This window comes from Cylas formicarius, unplaced genomic scaffold (assembly GCF_029955315.1).
Source record: "Cylas formicarius isolate icCylForm1 unplaced genomic scaffold, icCylForm1.1 PGA_scaffold_6__28_contigs__length_40554024, whole genome shotgun sequence".
NCBI classification, from domain to species: Eukaryota; Metazoa; Arthropoda; class Insecta; order Coleoptera; family Brentidae; genus Cylas; species Cylas formicarius.
The window spans coordinates 4247498-4268109 of NW_026844347.1; the positions used below are offsets into that span (position 1 = coordinate 4247498).

At 31.9% G+C, this 20612-nt stretch overlaps 4 protein-coding genes and 1 long non-coding RNA gene across 6 annotated transcripts; 2 read left to right on the plus strand and 3 right to left on the minus strand.

Moving 5' to 3' along the window:
- Window positions 1–963: 963 nt before the first annotated feature.
- On the minus strand, window positions 964–6579 carry LOC132703465 (serine/threonine-protein phosphatase 2A 55 kDa regulatory subunit B alpha isoform). The gene is made up of 5 exons (XM_060672732.1): window positions 6333–6579; window positions 4763–5167; window positions 3817–4150; window positions 2102–2318; window positions 964–1509 (listed from the first exon to the last, which is right to left on the minus strand). The coding sequence occupies exons 1-5, from the start codon at window positions 6439–6441 to the stop codon at window positions 1141–1143; spliced, it is 1434 nt and encodes a 477-aa protein (XP_060528715.1). The 5' UTR covers window positions 6442–6579; the 3' UTR covers window positions 964–1140.
- An 878-nt stretch (window positions 6580–7457) lies between these two features.
- Window positions 7458–11622, plus strand: LOC132703141 (uncharacterized). Its single transcript, XR_009619031.1, has 3 exons — window positions 7458–7575; window positions 9501–9622; window positions 10874–11622. It is a non-coding gene; the product is annotated as an uncharacterized LOC132703141 (long non-coding RNA).
- LOC132703140 (transmembrane emp24 domain-containing protein B) lies at window positions 8746–14581 on the minus strand. Its single transcript, XM_060672234.1, has 3 exons — window positions 14314–14581; window positions 9968–10231; window positions 8746–9173 (listed from the first exon to the last, which is right to left on the minus strand). Exons 1-3 carry the CDS (start codon window positions 14497–14499, stop codon window positions 8946–8948), a joined length of 678 nt encoding a protein of 225 aa, XP_060528217.1. The 5' UTR covers window positions 14500–14581; the 3' UTR covers window positions 8746–8945.
- Window positions 14582–15464: 883 nt separating this feature from the next.
- On the minus strand, window positions 15465–17553 carry LOC132703880 (ferritin-2 heavy chain). 2 transcript variants are annotated; one of them, XM_060673397.1, is made up of 3 exons: window positions 17401–17553; window positions 17153–17269; window positions 15465–16195 (listed from the first exon to the last, which is right to left on the minus strand). In XM_060673397.1, exons 2-3 carry the CDS (start codon window positions 17262–17264, stop codon window positions 15624–15626), a joined length of 684 nt encoding a protein of 227 aa, XP_060529380.1. In that variant the 5' UTR covers window positions 17265–17269; window positions 17401–17553; the 3' UTR covers window positions 15465–15623. The 2 variants fall into 2 exon arrangements, with proteins under 2 accessions (XP_060529380.1, XP_060529379.1); XM_060673396.1 differs by having other exon boundaries at window positions 17323–17482.
- A 477-nt stretch (window positions 17554–18030) lies between these two features.
- Window positions 18031–20117, plus strand: LOC132703826 (ferritin heavy chain). The gene is made up of 4 exons (XM_060673327.1): window positions 18031–18327; window positions 19221–19498; window positions 19572–19709; window positions 19798–20117. Exons 1-4 carry the CDS (start codon window positions 18267–18269, stop codon window positions 19951–19953), a joined length of 633 nt encoding a protein of 210 aa, XP_060529310.1. The 5' UTR covers window positions 18031–18266; the 3' UTR covers window positions 19954–20117.
- The last annotated feature ends 495 nt before the right edge of the window (window positions 20118–20612 follow it).

Consider the following 20612-nt stretch of genomic DNA (forward strand, 5'->3'; position numbering starts at 1 on the left):
AGAGGCCCCGCCCATGCTGATAATACTGGAACTTATGAAGCAACTACGAAAAAAATTTTGAGGTGGTCCATTATACATGCACATGTGCGAGATTTTAAGTCCGTTTTTAACCATTGAACTGGCAGCAATAAGTGTAGATGCGGCATTTTTACGACGGTATTTTCTCAAAATACCTAGGCCTAGATCGCGCATGGGCGAGATTTTAAATCTCTTTTCTATTCCCGTCTGTAAAATACCCAATTAGCGTCACTTTACGAGACCCACTTTACCACGTCAGTTTGGTTTCCCACGAATCCAAGCCACTTCGGACATTTCCGGGATTTTACCGCACGGGTTTTTGACGTTTGTCAGTCAGTGAGTGTATTCGTGTTGTTTTGCGAAAATGTACGGAAAAACTAACGGTCGTAGAAAAAGTATAGTATGAACACGTTCGGTAAACTTTTTAACTCACTCATTTATTAAAAACTCGCTCTGCTCGTGTCAAATAAACTCGTGAGTTAAATGCCGTTTACCGCACTTGTTGCATAATATACTAATTCTAGCCAATCACTTTGCTGCATTCCACAACCAACATGGCTGTTGACAGGTCGTCGATAAGTTCGAATGCGGCATGTTTAAGGTAGTACTGTCTCAAAATACGGCTGGCTAGATCTCGTTAAATGTTCTGGGAAAACGAGTTAAGTGTATGGAAATCGTTTTTTAGAAATAAAATGGTGCAAAGTGCAGATTTGCGGGTGAAATGTAGAGGCATGCGCGGAAAATCTCTTTGAAAACATCAATGCCGCCTGCGATGCATCAATTTTTACCATAGTAGTTTTACTAGATTATCTAATAGCTATATGGTTGACACAAGTTTTAATAAAAAGCAAATATGTTTTGTTATAATTCCTCATTTTATATTTTAAAATATCATCACAAATTATGTATATGATCAAATAGGAAGTGTTTTTTTGCAAACCATTTTTAACAAAATGTGAAAGTTGTCAAATTCTTAAAGGGGTCATAACACCAAATATCCCAGGAACATTGTGGCGCTGCAGTAAGCCTTATTAGGCGCTGCGTTGGTGCAACCAATAATTAATTATTATACAATCAATTAAGTAACAATTTTCAAATTAAAATAATTTATTTTTATTTACATTAGAATTTATCCTGAAATAAAAATAAGTTGTTAGTTGCTGCCACTGCGATTATATTTTCCATTGGATGCCAGGCAGTATGTAAAATTTTCTTATTAAAATCTAAACAGTCCACACTGATTTCATCTTTTTTTCGCTTGCCTTGTGAACAGACCTTTCTAGGTCTTAATATTGTTCTAGGTTTGGCTACATCTCTTGAAGCTTCTAAAGTCACTTCACGTTTCATTGTCCGATCAAATATTCTAAAGAAGTTATTGTAGGAACCTGTCATGATTGCAGTATCATTTCCATTCCAACAACATTCAAACTTATCAAATATGCAGTCATTTTCATATAGGGAACAAAGTTTCGCTCTCAGATATTCATGTATCTGAAGTAAAAAAACACTATTAGCACAGTACATACAACATTGTTATTTAAAAAGTGAAACATTACGATAAAGATCAATTAGAAGACATAGTCCAAAAAATCAGTTGATGAAACAATGAATATGAAATCAAATAGAGACAGATTAACCTACAATTTATGACAGAGGATGAAATAAGAATTAGAAGCTTTTTTTCAAAATGTGGGTGATTTAAAGAAACCTGTGGAAGTAAAAAAACACTATTAGCACAGTACATACAACATTGTTATTTAAAAAGTGAAACATTACAATAAAGATCAATTAGAAGACATAGTCCAAAAAATCAGTTGATGAAACAATGAATATGAAATCAAATAGACAGATTAACCTACAATTTATGACAGAGGATGAAATAAGAATTAGAAGCTTTTTTTCAAAATGTGGGTGATTTAAAGAAACCTGTGGAACTGTGTATTAAATATGGTACCAAGTTTACACTATGCTATATGTTCACTATTTTTATTTGTTAGATCAGTGTTTTAGAGTTGCTGTATTAGGAAGTATTACATTTACTGTTATTAATAAGTGGAGTGAGTTGCATAAAATAACATCTTACAGGATAGATTTCAACAGGCTTAGCTTCCATGTGAAGATCCCAGACCTTTACTGAAAGATAATCTCTAGAAACTAGATATCTTCCATTGTTTGCCAGTTTAACATCACTAATGCTAGAAATAATCTCCGAAAAGAAACTTCTATTTGTTGGATCCTCAGGTTCCTCAAATAATTTTGCATGTCTATCACAAAGCGCAGCTGCCCTCATATCACATAACCTAAAAGGGTTCAAATATTATAAAAAGTACTTTGCAGTATTTCACATGTGATATGACTTTAAGAATATTGTTTTTCATTAAGCTGGTTGTCTGAAAATTTCATTTACTAAATGTAATTAAAATAAATGCAAAAGAACATATGTACATAGTGGTCTTAATTAAATAAGAAACCCCATATACTTGCTATATAAAATACATAGAGGCTTTGCATATCCTTTAGGTTCATTCAATATGCGCATGTGCGAGTTATTTCAAAATACATTATCAACTGTTATAAGAATTGCAATTTCAAAGCCCAATCAATACGACCTCGCAACCAACATGGACGCCGATATTTCATCAATTCAACAGTTTTCAGTTTAGATTTGGCACTTTTTAAATTTTCAAGAAAAAAACGAGTTAAGTGTGTGGACAAATTTAGGGGCATGCGCGAAAGTTTCGGTACCAAAATGTCACGGCCGCTTTTGTTGATAACCGAGATACAGAGCGTTTTTTAATTTTCGGTCCTTACGAAAATTGCCAATAAGTTATTAATTTTATTAATTAATATTACATATATAATATTATCACATTAATTCAGTATAATTTTTTCTATAATTTAACTATCTTATAGCAATCAATTGTTGTCCAAGGTTTTAAAAAAATGCCACATTCAGACTTTTCCAAACTGCAGTGGTTGTTGGTATATACTATTTTCATGACAAATACCAAAAACCATATATGTTTGAAAAAGGCTCAACACGAGAATGATTGCCATATGAAATAAAAAATATATATATTCAAGCAAGCAGCAAGAGTATGCCCAGCATTTAAGTAACAAAAAAGTCTTTAAATATAAATAAAAAATCGAACCATGTCATCTGGAATACTTGTAGGTTTTTCCTATTAAAACAAACCGAGTGCAAAAACTAAAATTCTGTTGTAGTTTTAAAAAAAGCATAGTATACAACAAGCTTTGTAAAATTCTTTAGGAACTGGTTTATTAAATACACGTTGCATTTATACCTAAATAAACTTGGAAATAAAGCATAGTTTATAAAATGTATTGCATAACGTTCTATTGCAATTACATCTTTAATGATATGTTAGAAAAATGCTGCTAAAGATGAGAACAAGTAATATTTATGTAGATTGCGGAACTTAATTTTAAATTTTAAGAAACCCTTCCAAAATGTCATTTTGTGGCTGTTGTAGTCATTGTGGTATTCATTTACTAACTGGCTCTTCTAATGATTTCTACAAATTTTCAACAGAAAGCGCCCATCGAACGGTAGAAGTGAAAAAGTTCATCCGTTAAGCCAAGACAATGTTTTACGTCCTCAAGTTCGATGCAACCCCTTCCAAGAGATAGTTACCAAAATTAAGGGTAGGTAGAAGAGGATAGTGATGCTTTTCCTCTTGTTTTTTATTTCAGTAAAAGTTAGCCACTCATGTGAATAGAGAACTTCTGATATATGTATTATATAAATGGAATTATTGCACAAACTAAGACACCAACCTTATTGTTCCCTTGCTACTGCTATAGACAAACAAATTACATTCCACTGGATGAAATTCGGCAGCTGTGATAACTTCTGTAAGTTCCTCCATATTGGTTGGTTTGATGTCAACAATATTGAAACTTTGATCAGTTATTTCTAAATGCCATAGGTTAATTCTAAGGTCATCAGCAGACAGAAATGTTTCTTGATCAGAATTAACTGATATGGAATTTATATGGTAAGTATGGGCATTCGCAAATATTCTTCTTGGAGATGCTTCAACCATTAATTCCATTGGCTTAATAACTGGCACTCGTAACGAATTAATAGCTGTTGGATTAACTAATGATCCTGGAAATGGGTAAAAGGTGTAATAAAAAAAATTGTCATAAAATATATATTAAAAGGATATATTTCATATAATACAAATAAATTGAAAATAAATGTTTTTTTTTTTAATACAGCAATGTGAAACAAAACAGGTTTTTTTTTCATTATCACATTAAATGGAAAAATGTGTATTTTGTTGTTTAATTGGATTATTCAGATTAAAGTAAGGCACAAAATCATTTTATGCCAGGAAAGGAAAATCAACATCAACAACAAATACAATATTTTAACTCAAAAACTTTGGGTGACCACGCACCCTCACCAAACAATTTCTTGAAATTGAAATGAAGCCCAGACACCCTATTTTGATATATTTAGCAGTTGCCAAAACTAACTAAACTAACTCCTAGTGCTAAATGAAAATTTAAAAAAATAGTTTAAAGAATTGTAAACCAGTGGTTTTTGTTGTTGTGAAACTGAACATTAATTAAATTGTGACATCAAATAAGAGTGCAAAGCATTACAGCAATTTTTTATGGTTCCACAAAAGTATTGAAATTCTGATTAATTGTAAAAACTATATATATATATAAGCATAAAACATGTAAATAAAATAACTCAGCTGCCACATACCATTTTCAGATCTTGTGTTGTATCCCTCCACTTTTTTATCTCTCTCCGATACTTTCCATAACTTGATAGTTTTATCATTTGTGGATAGGAGAAAATGGGCAGGATTTCTTCTTTTTAACCACCTGATTTTGTTTATCTTTTCTTCAATTTCCAAACTTTTTAGATAATCGAATTCAGGTTCATGACTCTGAAAAGTGGAATAAACATTATAGTCACCTCGCCTTGGAATTGCACTCTTGGACAACGGATCACGCTGAAAAATAACCACACGACCTCCTTTGTCTCCTGTTGCAAGCAGCTCTCCATCGTGGTTAAATTCAACACATGATATTATATCTGCTTCTGTAACATCATCATCTAGCGTTCCTTTAACTTGTGAAAAGCACCACTGGATTTCTCCATTCCCTAAAACACAAAAAACACACTTTGCAATAATAATTCTGAAACGGCATTGATTGCAAATTTCATACAACCCCTCAATGAAACTTTGAGATGTGATAGCAATATCCTGCCCTGTTAGATTGGTCTTATTGAGTTACGCTAAAAACCAAATAACCCTGAACTAGTGGATCATAATATACCATACAACATGCTCTCCTAGTTGCTTTACCTTTTCTATTGAACACAGTAGAAATAGTCTCAACCATTCTATATGTGAAAGCAGTCTTACTGCCAAAGCCAAATAAGTGAATTTAAACTCTCCCTTGTAACAAATTAAAAACAATTCAAACTTATACTTTTTAACTCTTGTCTTTCACCGAATTTAGAAGTTATATGAAGTTAGTTAAGTTATTGTACTAACCACAGTGAAAAAATCACGTTTTGTTACTGGCAAAAGAAATTTTATTCTACATTATACAAGACAAAATATTATCACATTCTAAACTAAAATTTACAGTTCCTTAAAGCCATTTTTTAGAACTGTGGTAATTATGGCACCTACATTAAAAACAATGTTATTATTTTTACAGATGTCGGGATACTATTATACTTAAGATAATTATAATACCCTAATAAAAGTTACTTTATTATGTCACCTATATTCTTGAGATTTGTCATAACATTTTTTGCTTTGTAAAAATGATGTTGATACCCATCAGCTTTCCTATCTAGTGCTTGTCGTCATTTGAAAACTAAAACTTTAAGATCTTGTGAAGAGATTGATGGTGAATTTGAAACCTGGTTAACAAATTAGATGAAATACACAATTGAGAAAAACAAAAATAATGGTAAATTTATAAAAATAGTTTAATAAATAAAAAACCTGCTGTTCAATTCTGAATGTAGAATCACGATAAAAACTTTTTAAAGTATATATATCAAAGACAAGTGAAGTTTCAACGAAACCCATTTGAAAATCAAGAATTCAATACAATACACAATTGATGTACATAATAAAAAAAATACAGAAAAACTACATTTAAACCAACACGCGTTGGGTGCTGAAGCGTCTTGAAGAAAATTAACTTTTACCTTACATGAATTATTTTTCGTTTAAAGCTCTAACGCGATATTTAAACACATAAAAATCACTGTTTACGATATGCGACGAAATCGCAACACGACTTACCGGCCATACTAATCTTAACGCGACTCGCAGGCGAGCTTTCTGAAATACGGGAACGTTTTACAGCTTCCTCTCCAACTTTTCCGATAATTAGTCGTTTCGGATACTTCATCAGCAAAATCCTGATGAAAGTTAAGAATATCACATTTACTACAGACAAACTTCACCATTTATTTGTCAATCATAGCACATCAAAAGACGAAGTACTTTCCCCTTTCTTGCTTACATCCATAGAACACAGTACAAATTACCGTTGTTTGAATTCCATGAAACAAGCCTTTTTTCATCTACACGCATGACCACAAATGTTCTAACCAAAATTTACCTCTGCTATCTTTGGCCATGACTAGAGTTGTGTTAATCGCGGTTGATTCGGTCACTTTCATTCAATCAGTTCATAGGATCGATTACCAAATCGTGCTTATTCGTAAAGATTCGATCACCTTTTTCACTCTCGCTGCCGCCCTCACCGGTCTGAAGTGAGACGGCGACCAATTACAGGACGACCGATCGACCGACCGTACCAACACAAGTCGAATTCGCCTTGCGGAATACGGTTCAATTGAATGGTTTAAGATTGAAATTCACAACAGAATCGGATCACGGAAAAGGAATGGGAATATTGTTATAATAATTGTATAGTATTGAGTTGAGGATATCGATTGGTAAATTTGCTTATGTGTGAATTTTTTTCCACACACGTATATAACTTAAACAAATTAATGTATTACTCGTACAACCCAATACGTAGTACCTCTTTTGATAAAATCATCATGCAATAAAAAGTAGAACACCGCTAACTATGATTCTAACTAAAACAGAAAATATAGACACAACAATAATTCAAATTCATATGATTCTGAATCGGTCGTTCGGAGTATTCGGATTCAGTGATTATTGTCGCTTATGGTTTATAGTTTGCAACAAAAAGTATTGAAATGAACGATTAATTGAAAAGATTCGGTCTTTTCGAAATTGTTCACTGATTGATTCGGTTCTCGTAAAATGAACGAGAATGCAGAACATAGTTGTGTATAAAAAATCATAGAATACATTTTTCCATGGTAACCTTTGTAGCAAAGGAGCGGCTAAGTCACAAGATACGTTTGAATGTTTTGATTGTTCTTTAAATTAAATGTCAATGTGTTGCTTTCGTTAGATGCCATCGAAAGCGACCTATGCTATACGTACTCTTGCATACTTTCGTATACTAAATAAAATTAACAATTTCACGTAATACTAACTGGTGAGTTAGCGCCTTGTCGTAACTCGTGATTTGACTGCACTAAATTTGTGTATTGAACCGAAATTATGATTTGTGAAAATTCTTTCGTTTCCAGTTAAAATTTCTGTTTCGATTAGTTTTTTTTTTAAATATTGAGTCGCAAATAAAAATACTTTAAAATTTTTTTTTCTTTTATTTAACGTACTATGGATATACTTTCTATAGCAGAAATTTCATGATCCTATTTGCGGGCCGATCTTGATTTCATCCCGTTTTCTAAAAAAACTGATTTCCCTTTAAACGACTTTTTTTACTTTTGGCATTAACATAGTTTCGGAAAAAACGTGGGTGATTAATGGTTTATGTATTTCTGTCTGATTGTTTTCAATGAAAATGCTGCAACGTGTCAATACTAAATTGCAAGAAATTTTTCAGATGACAGTAATTATTTTTACGTGCAAAATATTTATAATTTGTGCAAATATTTGATATTATAGTTGCACTAGGGCAGTAAAAATTGATGCGTCTGGGACGGCTATGTTATTTTCGTAGAGATGGGAATAATAATCTTCCCCGCATGTCTCTAAATTTCACCCACTAACTTGCACTTTGCTTCACTTTCTTTATATACAGCGCTCTCTACAGTTAGCTCGTTTTCCCCGAACATTTGACGAGATCTAGGCATATTTTGAGAAAATACTGTCCTAGCCAACCTTATTGACGATCTGTCAGCGACCATGTTGATTGTCGCAAGGTCGTTGGTTAAAAACGAGATTTTAAATCTCGTCTCTATTAAATTTTCTCAATTTTTTTTCATAGTTGATCTATAAGTTCATGTATTATAAGTATATCCAGTTCCTCTATCTCTAGTGGCTATATGGTTTGACTCATCTGTGTTTGACATCCATGCTAATAATACAGGAACTTTTGAGAAGAGCATTTCGCCAAGAGAATTGCCCAAAAAATAATTTGAGAATGCAAAAATTAACATAATTAGTATAATGGATTTTACTCAGCACTTGAAATATTAAACATCCCCCCCCCCATTCATAGCGCATTTTTGGTATTATGGATTTTCGTTACACAGAGTGACTGCGAGGTAACATCAGAATTGTCAAACGTCAAAATAATATAGGTGGCTAAAATCATTTTTATTATAAAAATAGATACTACTACTCAAAACTAATAAGGATGGTCTGCACAAGTTGTATTCAATCCAGACTACATAATATCGGTAGTTTGAAAATGAAAAAAAAAAAATAATGCATTAAAATAAAGACGCCTGATGCAAGATAGAAAAAACGTAAACTTTATTTTCGCAAAACATAATTATTGATAACATTAAAAAAATATATAAAAAACTGCCGCATATTTTATTTATATAAATAATTTCAAATTCGAGATCTTTTGTTGCTCCCATTTGTATCAAATAGTTTTCTTACAAAATATACTTGAATACAAACTGTTGCTATTATAACCACAATTTGAATTAGAGACCATCGTACAACATATGAATTATTTCCTTGTAACAGATTATAATCCCAAGCCTCTCTGCCTCTTGAATGGTGTTGAAATTGCAGCATATGATTTATGTTTCTCTCCACTTCCATGATGGATGACTGTAACAATATAATGTCAATATGATAAATACATGTCTGACTACATAACATGGCGCAATCCCCATAAGGGCAGATTATATTCTCCAATTATGCTCAGTTTTCAAAAGACTTTGAAAGTTTTTGCAAAAAAAAAAACGTTTTTTACACAAAAACATTTAGCCGATTTTGAAAACTTACTGTCGTGACCACAGATTTCTTTTAACATAGTCACAAATAATTTTTTGTTTAAATGATGTTCCAGAAATACAATAAAATAAATCTTGTAATGGTTAGAAGCGGTTGAGGCCAATGCAATTAAACAGTTTTAAATTTTTCTTTAAAAACTAGGCAAAAACAACAGAAGCAGTTTCAGTCAAGCTCTAAAGAAGCCAACAGGATGATTGGCGAAACGTCAGCAAATTCGACTCAGCAAAAACCGAGGCAGGAGGAATCCGGACGTTTTATAAAAAGTACAGTTAATTTTGGTTGGTTCCGTGCTTAAATTTTTTTGCTAAGCGTTTGTCCCCTTTAATTTTGTATCATCGAGTATCTCAAAATTCAGTATTGGAATCTTGTGGACCTATTTATTACGTGGCTGGCGGCCGACCTACAGATGTTAAAGTTTTAAGATTTATTATTATTTTAGATTTTATGTTCCTCGATGAGGATATTTCACTCCAACTTTTACATTTATTGATTGCAAACACATTTTACAAGTTCATAAATAAAATCAATCGCTACAAACTAGTCTCAATTTGAGAAAAAAAGTAATAACCAATAAAAATCAAAATGGTTCAGGTAAAAAGTTATCTTACCGTGAAATTTTCCATATTTAGATTGAGTTCTTCAACATCTTTTGTGTATTGTGACCACAGATCATATCTTACGACAGTAATGTAGATATTCACTAATTTCCCAGCAAATCTAGAAAACTGATTATCTATACACACTGAATAATAGCCACCGGGAGATGACTGTTCTTGATATTCACTGTTTGGTTTCCACTGATACGGGTGAACTATAGTATTTGCCGGATTCCTAACAGCAAACCCTGCCATACCATCCCCACCACGAACTACCTAGAAAAGAAATGCTACGTTGTAGTGAACACTGAAATTGTGTAAAAATATTTTGACATCGCGCTATTTATTTCATGAAAAATTTCTTGGTGGTTTCTAGAAATACTAAAAGTTCTGGATCAAGCTTATTATATATTATTATCTTGATATCTATCGAACATGAATACAGATTCGGACAACTCCAAAAGCAAAAAATTTTCGCACAATCACAAGTAAGCTTACCAGGTGTAGTTCACAAAATTAGACAATTGTTAGAGAATGTTTTCATTCCATATATAACATCTTCCATTGATACGATTTCTCAAAGATAGTATTTGTCATTTTTTTGGTTTAAAAATACCATGTAGAAAATGTTGACTGTCTACCTGCAACACAGGAAAATTATTCGATAAAATTTGAATTGAATTGTTTGCTTTAAAAGAATTGTTTCAGACTCTACGAAATTAGTTAAAAGAAAATAATTGCTGACAGAAAAAATAGACTAGGAAATTGAACAATAGACTAAATAACGCTTTCGTTTTGATGTCATGAAATATCGTGCTAATTAAAATGGTGACTAAAAATGACACCTCGTAGTTTTTGCTAAAAGGATGCAGTGTGTTTATTTTAGAAAACTATTTTATATTTTTCTAAATGTTTTAGGAACCAGTAAAAAAGTTGAAATTGGATACATCAATTAACACAAATGTTGCCACAATCTCAAGCAATATCCTGCAATTTAGTGCAGTGGGATAAAATGGTGGTACATTCCTTAAAAATAAAAGGTTTCGCCCACTGATAAATTATAATTTTCGCCAAAACAAAATAACTTATTTACGTTCTTCACTGGCTTATCAGCCTGTATTATTTCCGGTCACGATTTGTGATTCACCGTGTATATGTACCATATGACTTCCCGTGCCTTTTTAACAAAGATTCTTATATAAAAAACCTTACCGAAAAGACTCCCATCCTCTCCCACTTTGGCAAAGGTTATAAGTTTAATTTTGGGCCGTCATTTGTGAATCATTTGTGTATACACCACACAACAATGGTTCGAGGATATTTTGCACCAAAGCAAATGCTTTTGTAAGGAGCAAGCGGTTCTGTCATAAATAGGCGAGCTTCGATACACTTGAGTCCCTTTCCTGAGCCCTAATATATGTGTTACGGATAAGATAACTCGTAAATGATAAATTTAACCATGTAACTAAAGTTATTTATAGGTTTTCTTTATTTATTAAACACTTCAAAATTTGCTTTAGCCTTTCATTTTGCCTTTTTGAATTGTTGACGTACTCTGTCTTGTTCTATTATAGTCTATCTAAAATTCTTGGTAAAAATATTTTCCGAACAGAAATAAGTGCAAATTTTAAATATACTGGGTGATTCAAATTGAACTTTCAATTGAACTGAGGTGGCTTTTACTTGATGAAAATCCATTTATCAAAATAAATAAGAACTAAAAGTTCAGATTTTCACGAAATTATATATTATGACATGACAATTGTTTCGACAACACCGTGTCTTTATCAAATGTGAAAATGTGAAAATCTGAACTTTTAGTTCTTATTTATTTTTAAACTTCAATATTGGAACCTCGGAAATGGAAAAGGAAACAAGATAGTCCAAATAGGGTAAAGCAGTATATTGAGACCTCCAATAACAAATCATTAAAAAACTGAAATTATTTTTGGTATGATTATTTTATTAATGCAGGTTCATTTATGTATGATTATTTATAACATAGTTTGCAGTATATAGTATAGGCCCGCGTATATAGTAAAGTAGAGTATGGTCTTTCATCAATTTTGGTTACATAATTTAGGCTAGCTTGTATTTCTTTCTTTTTTAGGTAACCATTTTCTTCAAACACAATGAATATTGTGCAAATTGATAAAATAAAAACCATACTTGTTTTGGACAACATTTTTGGTTCTCACATTACAAAATGAATATGGTATTTCCGTGAAATATTGTAACCATAGAATTAAGTTTCAATTATCTTTAAGTTTTAATGGTAAACTCTCAATAAGTTAAGATACCGATGTTTTCTAAATCTAAATCTAATAGAATTAATTTATTGTTTCAAATACTTAACGAAAGTAATTGCAAAAATATATAAAATTTTATATCCCACTTATAATAAAGTCATATTTTGTAATGGGGTCAACAATTTAATTCAAATTATTAAAAATTAATCAAGAAATCTTAATAGCGTTTCAGTTTTAATGATGCTAAGTTGTACTGAATGTTTATCGAACACGTAATCCCAAATGCATTCTGATTCTGATTGATACATTCTGCACAAACATGTTATTTGCTGTTGTTCCCCAAATTTTGTCACCTCTTAGTTATAATCAAGAAATAACTACGACACTATCGAGCTCTCTGGACCTTTCTTGTGTCACTAAAATGCTATTTATAGAATACAAATACAATACAAATCCTGGCTTAGTTAAATTATATTATTCAAATGCACAATATTCTTAGGGGTGATACGTCCAGTCCCAAGGTCTTAACATAAACATCGTTAATTTAGAGTTGATTTAGAATATTGCCGAGGATAGAATAGATACCGAAAGCAACTATATACAGTGATGATTATGCACCTGGATACTTAGTTAAAAAGCACGAGGAAAAGTAGCTATTATTTATGAATGGTATGGTACACAGGGAATATTGTGAAGAAAACTAGAGGGTACAGGTAGATAAAGAAAATTCATTCCTTTTAGATATCACTAAGTAAAACACCCCATCATTATTTATAGTAAATAATATATTTCAGAAAACCAAAGCCTTTTTCTATGTACGTATTATAAATATAGTTTTAGGTCTATATATAAATAACCATTTTGCAGAACAATCTAATTCAAGTTTATATTTTATTTAACCCATTTTAAGAAAATAGAATAATAAAAAAAAGAAAGCTTTTCATTACTTTTTTTAACCATTAAATTATTTATGTACATTCCATATTTAGGTCAATTTATTTATCTCATTATTTCTTTCAAAAATCAAATAAAGCGTTTAATTTTTCCAAAAATTCACTCCCTAATACTCTTTAAATAGGTCAATTGCGCTCCACTCAAATTGATACTTCTTTCTATTAACCTTGAGGCCGTCCTACGTCGTCGAAACCGGGCGATTCGCGGGGCTATGCGACTTTTTGCCGTGTTAAATTTAGTTGATATTCGCAAAAGCATGGCAAGTGTTTTATACCGATTCGTTTTGGCAAACTGTAGAACTTTGTATAATGCCAGCGCATAATGCGTAGTTTGTTTATAATATAGAAAAAAGTGAAGAGATTACTTTTTTAAATATTATTTGGCACTATTAGAGTAGGTGAAGGGAATTTATAACTAGGTTCATTAGTATTAACTCATAGACACGGGAATGATTTAAATTTCAAGAGTTTTATTAATAATAAATTAATAAAATGTATATTTAAATTAATTATTAAATTAAATTATTAAAATTAAATATATTTAAAACATCATCGACAGTTTCCTTGCCGCGAGTCAATTTGAAAGTTTTTGCTATTTCAGTCACAAGTCGAGAGCGATAGGATGTTTTTGGTATATATAAAACTGATTGTATTTTGATGTTTGTTAGTTTTGGTTGATTTCAAAATTAAATTTCGCATAGGCAACGGAGTCATAGTTTTAATTTATTAAACTTTTATGATGTTTCTTGTGTTAATTTTTGTAACCCATAAGCAAACTAAAGTGTACTGAATACAAATTGTTTTGCAACTAGAACAACAACAAAAATAGTTAATAAATGAAGTTTCACTTTCAACCCGGTGTACCTTTTTAACGATTAACATTTGCCACCACATGTATTGACCAAATCTAATTTTGATTTATATCACCTGTGTTGCTCTATGGCGGAAAAAGAGTTTGAGCATAAAATATAGTCTTAACTGTTCTTTATTTTTGTCATTAATTTACTACAATCCATGCGCGAATTTACCATAAACGGCCTACGTTTGAAATCAAATAAATAACTTACACACCTTCTTTTCTCTTTTGCATCAAAATTTAAAAAGTTGTTTTTTTTTCTCGGTACCATTTTAAAAATTAGACACAAAAATTCTTTACCTGAAAACTAACATAAAACGTTGCTCCCGGGTTAACATATTGAAAGTAACAATCTTCTTTTCCAGGATCTATGTGCACTTTATAATCCATTGCTACTGCCGGTAAGTTCTCGTACCATTGTCCTGGCGCTTCCGTGCCATAAATGCATTTGAAAAATACGGTTAAAAGTGTAATCGTTATTAACATAATAAACTATTCGCTCTTGGGAACCAAGATGTACGACCTGTATGAAGATAAATAAAAGAACACACGTACCATGGCTATTGTCATTGCGCATAGAAAAGGGGAAAGAGAGAAGAGAGTTTTAACATGGTTTACAATATTACTTTGGGCATTTGCCCACTACCGAACCCATCGTCTAATTACAGGGTTAGTTTTCTTTGGGCCATATGCAATTTATTTGTAGAGATATTGATAGAAATTCATGACTGACACCATATAAGCAAAGTTATCTTTAATTTGAAACGAAATCGTATTTTATTAAATTTTATGCAGAAGTCTTTTGTTTAATTTTTATAATGAGGTTAATTGAGGAAAAGTCCACAGAATCTCGAGATTCCACTAGTCGTTTAAAGCCGTATTTTCGTGACCAACAAATCATTCGTTTAAGAGGGTCGGTAACCTTTGTGGTTGGCCAGAATTGCTCTTTTGTGTACCGCTCTCAGGATATCATATATACATAAAATAAATATATGTTGAGGAATGTTTCTTGAGCCTAGTGTCCCGACTTAAAAAGACTGTTAACGGCGTCCAATATGATGACGTCATTACTTTATATTTTTGGGGAAATTGTGAAAATTCTTTTCTTTAAAGATAGCCTCATGAAAAATAAAATAACATCACCATTATCAAATTCACCACTTAATTTTGAATCTCTTGAATTATGGACTAATGTATTTTCACGTTGGAACCAAGAAGATAAACAGTTTTTATGCCTTTTGAACTAATCGTAGCACATTCTAAATTGTTTTCAGAGACAGAGACAGAGACCAAGTGTATCCCAAGTACGTCCAAACGTTTTCATTTCTGTGGCAGTGTCAAAAAATTGTTCAACATTTGATCTTTTAATCTGGATGGAATAAAATAGCACAAGAAATACCAAAGCTGAAGGAAAATAACAAACTGGTCCTCAAAATTCAATAATACAAATAGAAAGTTGTGTATTATATTCAAACAAGTACTCTACAAATAATATAGTATAAAATTATGTTATCACAAAAACCAATCTGGCTGTTGAAACAATGGAGTAGGACTGAGAAAACTAAGACTAAAGAAAAAACTTGCAATTTGTTTGATTATTTACAAAAACCTCAAATTTCTTTCTGTAAATGTTCATCAAACAAATACAAAGCCAGTGAACTGTCAGGCCCATCAAGCAAGGTACTCAAGTCAGTGGTGTATCCGGACAATTGCCTGATGACATCCCTTTGCTCATGCATGAACTCTTCTTCAAGGTAAGACGCCACTTCCGGATCATGATTTTCTACTTTTATTCTTGTGGCCTGTTGGTGAATCTGGAACGCCTCTTTCGCCAGATTTTTCTCAATGTCCAGCGCTTTGGCCAATGACTCAATCTCATAAAGTTCCCAGTTGGGGGTTGAACTTTCCTCTTTGATTTCAGTGTTAACATTGTTAAAGTCCATATCGCCTCCACGTTTAGTTATGTACTTAATTAGTTCGATACCCTCATGCCAAAGAGAGTCGGAAATTTTTCGAAACAATTTTTCAAAACCCACACGGTTCTTTTCATAGTTACCATAATGAGTAGACATGAGTAACAGGTCAAATGATCTCAAGAAATGATGGTTAGCAAATCTTTGGAGGTCACTTTGGAGCCCGTCAATGGATCCATACTTGGCGTTGCAATTAGGCAATGCGACCACTGTAAATTGAAACAGGTATATTATAATTTCTAAATATATCAAAAGTATAAAAATTCAGGTTACCATTGTAAAGAATTTATTTGCAGTAATGGTAAAAACGTATATGGTTATTTTAAATCTTAATATTTGTTGCCTTTTTTATATATTACACACTGTACAAAACGAAATACATTTACACAAACATTTTATAATTTCAATAAGTTTCTTACAAAACTTCTATTTTTAGCGTTGTCGAGCAAACCAAATGCATGATAAAAATGATAAGTACTTGCCTATTCATTAGGAAATGTGCCGCGCTTCCTATTATAAGAATAATAAACGCCGGCCATATTTCAGAAACTAAAATCTTACATTTTAATGGGAAAACATTCTAAAATGAACTTAAAGACATCACAAGAAAACATTACATTACAATTGCGGAAAAATTTCTTATGGCCGATGGCTAATCTAATTATTTTCTCTGAAGGAAAAATTGCGTTTAAGGGTTTCTAAATGATGAATGGTGTTTCTTTTGTACTGGCCACGTAGTATAACGCGATTTCCTTAGGCGATTTCTAGCAATTTTCAAATCAAGTCAAGTCAAAGTCACACATCATTAGACCGATATCAAACAAACAAAGATTAAAAGATTTGGTAGGGGTAAAATCATACCAACTTTTTCATTTCAATTGTTTTTTGATACACCGTATTTTAAAAAACCATTTTGTTTGAATATTTAATTTGTTCTGGAAAGCTTTGTTTTTAGAACAAGACTAAACAAACCAAGTCTCTTTTAATTTTTTTTTAAATTTCAGTCAAACAAAAAACATTTGCGCCACTTAAACGATAATTTGAAATCATCTTTCACTGGTAGAGTGCAATTTTCTAACACAAAAAAAAAGAGAAATACATATAAATATTCGTGATTATAACCTAAATTTTTATGTGCGGTACAGATTTATTAATAAAATACTTACGTTGCTTGTTGGTGGTGGGTTTGCAAGCACGTACTGTATCTTTGTAGCAATAATCTTCAGAACAGCTGACGACTGCGAAAATCGCAACGAAAACAAGAGTGATGGTTTTCATGATCCCTATAGAAAAAAAGTATACTAATATGCTTGTAAAGTTAGCAAAAAAGTGTAACCTGGTATCTCGCCAGCGTAATCAAGAACAACCAAATAACACTTTTTCTAACAAAATTAATTGATGTACCACAACGTACTCTTCTTATAATGGTTTGAATTGCGTATCGGGATCTAGTCACTATGGGTTTTTCGACTTTATCAGCATGCGCACGATGTTGATATTAACTGTTCTGCGCTTGGAACAAACACTTGACGAGGCCGCAGGCATACGCGACGTTGTCACTCCTTTATTTAAAGAAAAAGTGTTATTAGGTTTACAAATAATTGCTTTTTTTTAATTAGCAGCGTGGGTAATAATATCCCTTGTGTTTATTGATATTCTGCTGCAAATGTTTGAATCAATACTTCGTAAGGACAAATTTTGATCGCTATTTCATAAAAAAAATACGCGTGTTTGGGACTATTAATTACAACAGCCAAAATTTCCACAAGGTCATATTCCTGCTTAATTAAGTCGGGCGATTTTAGCTGAAAGCATGGAAACTAATGAAATTTTTATTACATCTGGTATGTCCATCGACAAATTATGAAAATAGGAGATATTTCGTAGTATATTGATTAAAAATTATTTTATGGACATAGAAGAAAATGGAAAACGAGTAACAAAATTTGCCAAGTTATAGTTGTCCCCCAAGATTAGCCCAATACCTGACATAAAAAAAAGCTTATTGGCAACGTCGCATATTGCACTCCAAGCGGGCTAAGCCGCCAGAATTCGTCGAATGAGTAGAACTCGATGACTGAATGATAACAAATGATTCGTGTCGTGCGCAAAATTTTAATGTGTTATTTATAATAAATATATTTTCCGTCTAACCGCTTTGTGAATTTTGTTGTAGTCGCCCTTCTGCACCAGTGTGTGTAAAGGCAGGCTAACGAAACAAAGCTTAAAAGACTAACGGTTTTTGTGCCATCCAATTTTTTGTGAACCTCAAAACCGAAAATGAAAATTATCGCGGGACTTGTGCTTCTTTGTGTTGCTGTGACGTCTGCTCAGCTGCAGTGTAAGAATTCTATTTTAATGTTTTAAAATTTAATCTTAACCCTTATTTGTTTTGTTCACGTATTCCCGTAGTGGAAAAAAAGACGCAATTTATGAGATTTAAGGTCAAGGTTGGAACGTTGTTTTTGAAATAGTTTTTTTTGAATTTACGATTGAATATTGTCATTTTGTTATAGAAATCTATGGTCTATCACTTTGCAATTCTAAAACGAAATTTTTCTATTTTTATTTTAGGTTTGTTTAGGTCTTTTTGCTGTTTTTGTTTTTGATTCATTAAATAGCAGAGGATGGCCAGACAGACTGCTATTATTTGATTTTATTGCACTATTCCCTAGTACAAATAAATTATCTCTATTCCTTATCTAGTTAATACTCCAAAGTTTATTGTGATTCAGACAGATAAATGATAATAAAATTTCTGTTTAATCAAAATATATTTCTGGACAAACACAAATACATAATTAACTTAGAACAAAAGATTTTTGATAGTTGGACTCTTATCCAAATACTTGAATTTATATAGCGGCCCCTTGGTAGAAATTTGTTTTTATTTGCAATATTTGGGATGAAAGTTTAAATATGAACTTAACAATTAAATAAACTTATCTAGCAGCTACTCTGTAAGAAGCAGTTTAGTGATTTAATATATAGACCAAAATTGACATACATTTTGTCAATATTTAAAAGGAATGCTAAATTTGATTGTTCTTGGAGCAGGAGTACTTATGTTTCTGTAGGTACTTTTATGAGAATAACTAGTTTTGTAAATATCATCCTAATCGCAATGGTTGATTTCTAAGATATGACAGTATGCATATTTTATGCACCTGCTTAACTTCAGAATGCTGGAAATCACTCATATAAATGCTAAAACTTGCCAAAAATAATTTGTAGGCGAACATCGAAAGCCCAAAGTGCCAACTGATTGGCTGGATATGGTGGATCCCTGTGTGGAAAAAATGCGTTCCCAAGTCATGGAGGAACTCAAAGCAGCAATGCAGTACATGGCAATGGGGGCGCATTTCTCCAAAGACAGTGTAAATAGACTGGGTTTTTCTAAACTGTTCTTCGAGGCGGCCAGCGAGGAAAGGGAACATGCAATTAAACTTATATCTTACCTGTTAATGAGAGGAGAGCTTACTTCAAAAGTCAGCGACCTCATTAAGAGAAGCGTAAGTGATCAGTTTCATTTTCTTCGCCTAGTTTGCGTAATTTATTTCGAAAAATCATTTCATTTTTGTGTAGCTCTCCCCACAAGTATCCACATGGGATAGTGGTATTTCAGCTCTGCGCGATGCCTTGAAGCTTGAGGCTTCTGTCACCAAGAAAATCCGAGATGTTATTATCACATGCGAAAATGCTCCTTCCTACAATGACTACCATGTAAGCATTATTGTTTGTTTTCATGTTAATTTCACAATAATCACTCACAATTTAACTCATCCTGAAAAACATTATTGTTATATTACAGTTGGTTGACTACTTGACTGGCGAATTCCTTGAAGAACAATATAAGGGCCAAAGAGATCTCGCTGGTAAGGTGTCCACCTTAGACAAGATGATGGATAAACATGGTGCCCTGGGAGAATATCTCTTTGACAAAAAATTGCTCAGCGGAGATTTGTAAATCCACATGTAGTTTAAGTTTTTTGTATTGAAATAACTTCCCACTTACTTTTTATGTAAATAAAATGTTTATTTCAGTGTTAGTCTGGTACATACATATAGATACATTATTCCCTGTAAGTATTGATACTTCTGAAATAAAGTGATTCATTTTTGATGTGAGAATTTGAAACTTAATGTAAAACACGAACCAATAATAATAAATATAATAAATAATAATAAATAATAATAATAATAATAAATATAACAATTGACTAATGAGATATTTTAATGTGTGCCAATTAAAACACTTAAATTTGTAATCCTATTATTTTTGCTTAATATAAAGTTGGACAGTTGTAAATTGGTACACTTAGTTATTTCTCAGATATATCTTATAAATATGACTTGGTTTTTTGAATATATAATTTCTTTATGAAGTAAACACAAGAAAATGGGGATAAGCTGAACTTAAAATTGTCAAATGTCGATTGTAAACAATTAAGGAAAATTTATGCTTTATGACAGTTTTATAATTTTTTATTTTCATATTTTGTTTTAATTTAATAGTAACAGTAAAATTCTTGAAATAAATTAAGCTACTTCTCATTAAGTGAAAAAATGTATCAACTTGTTGCTTATACTTTTTTTTGCGGCTTAGACTTTTGCACAGCAACACGA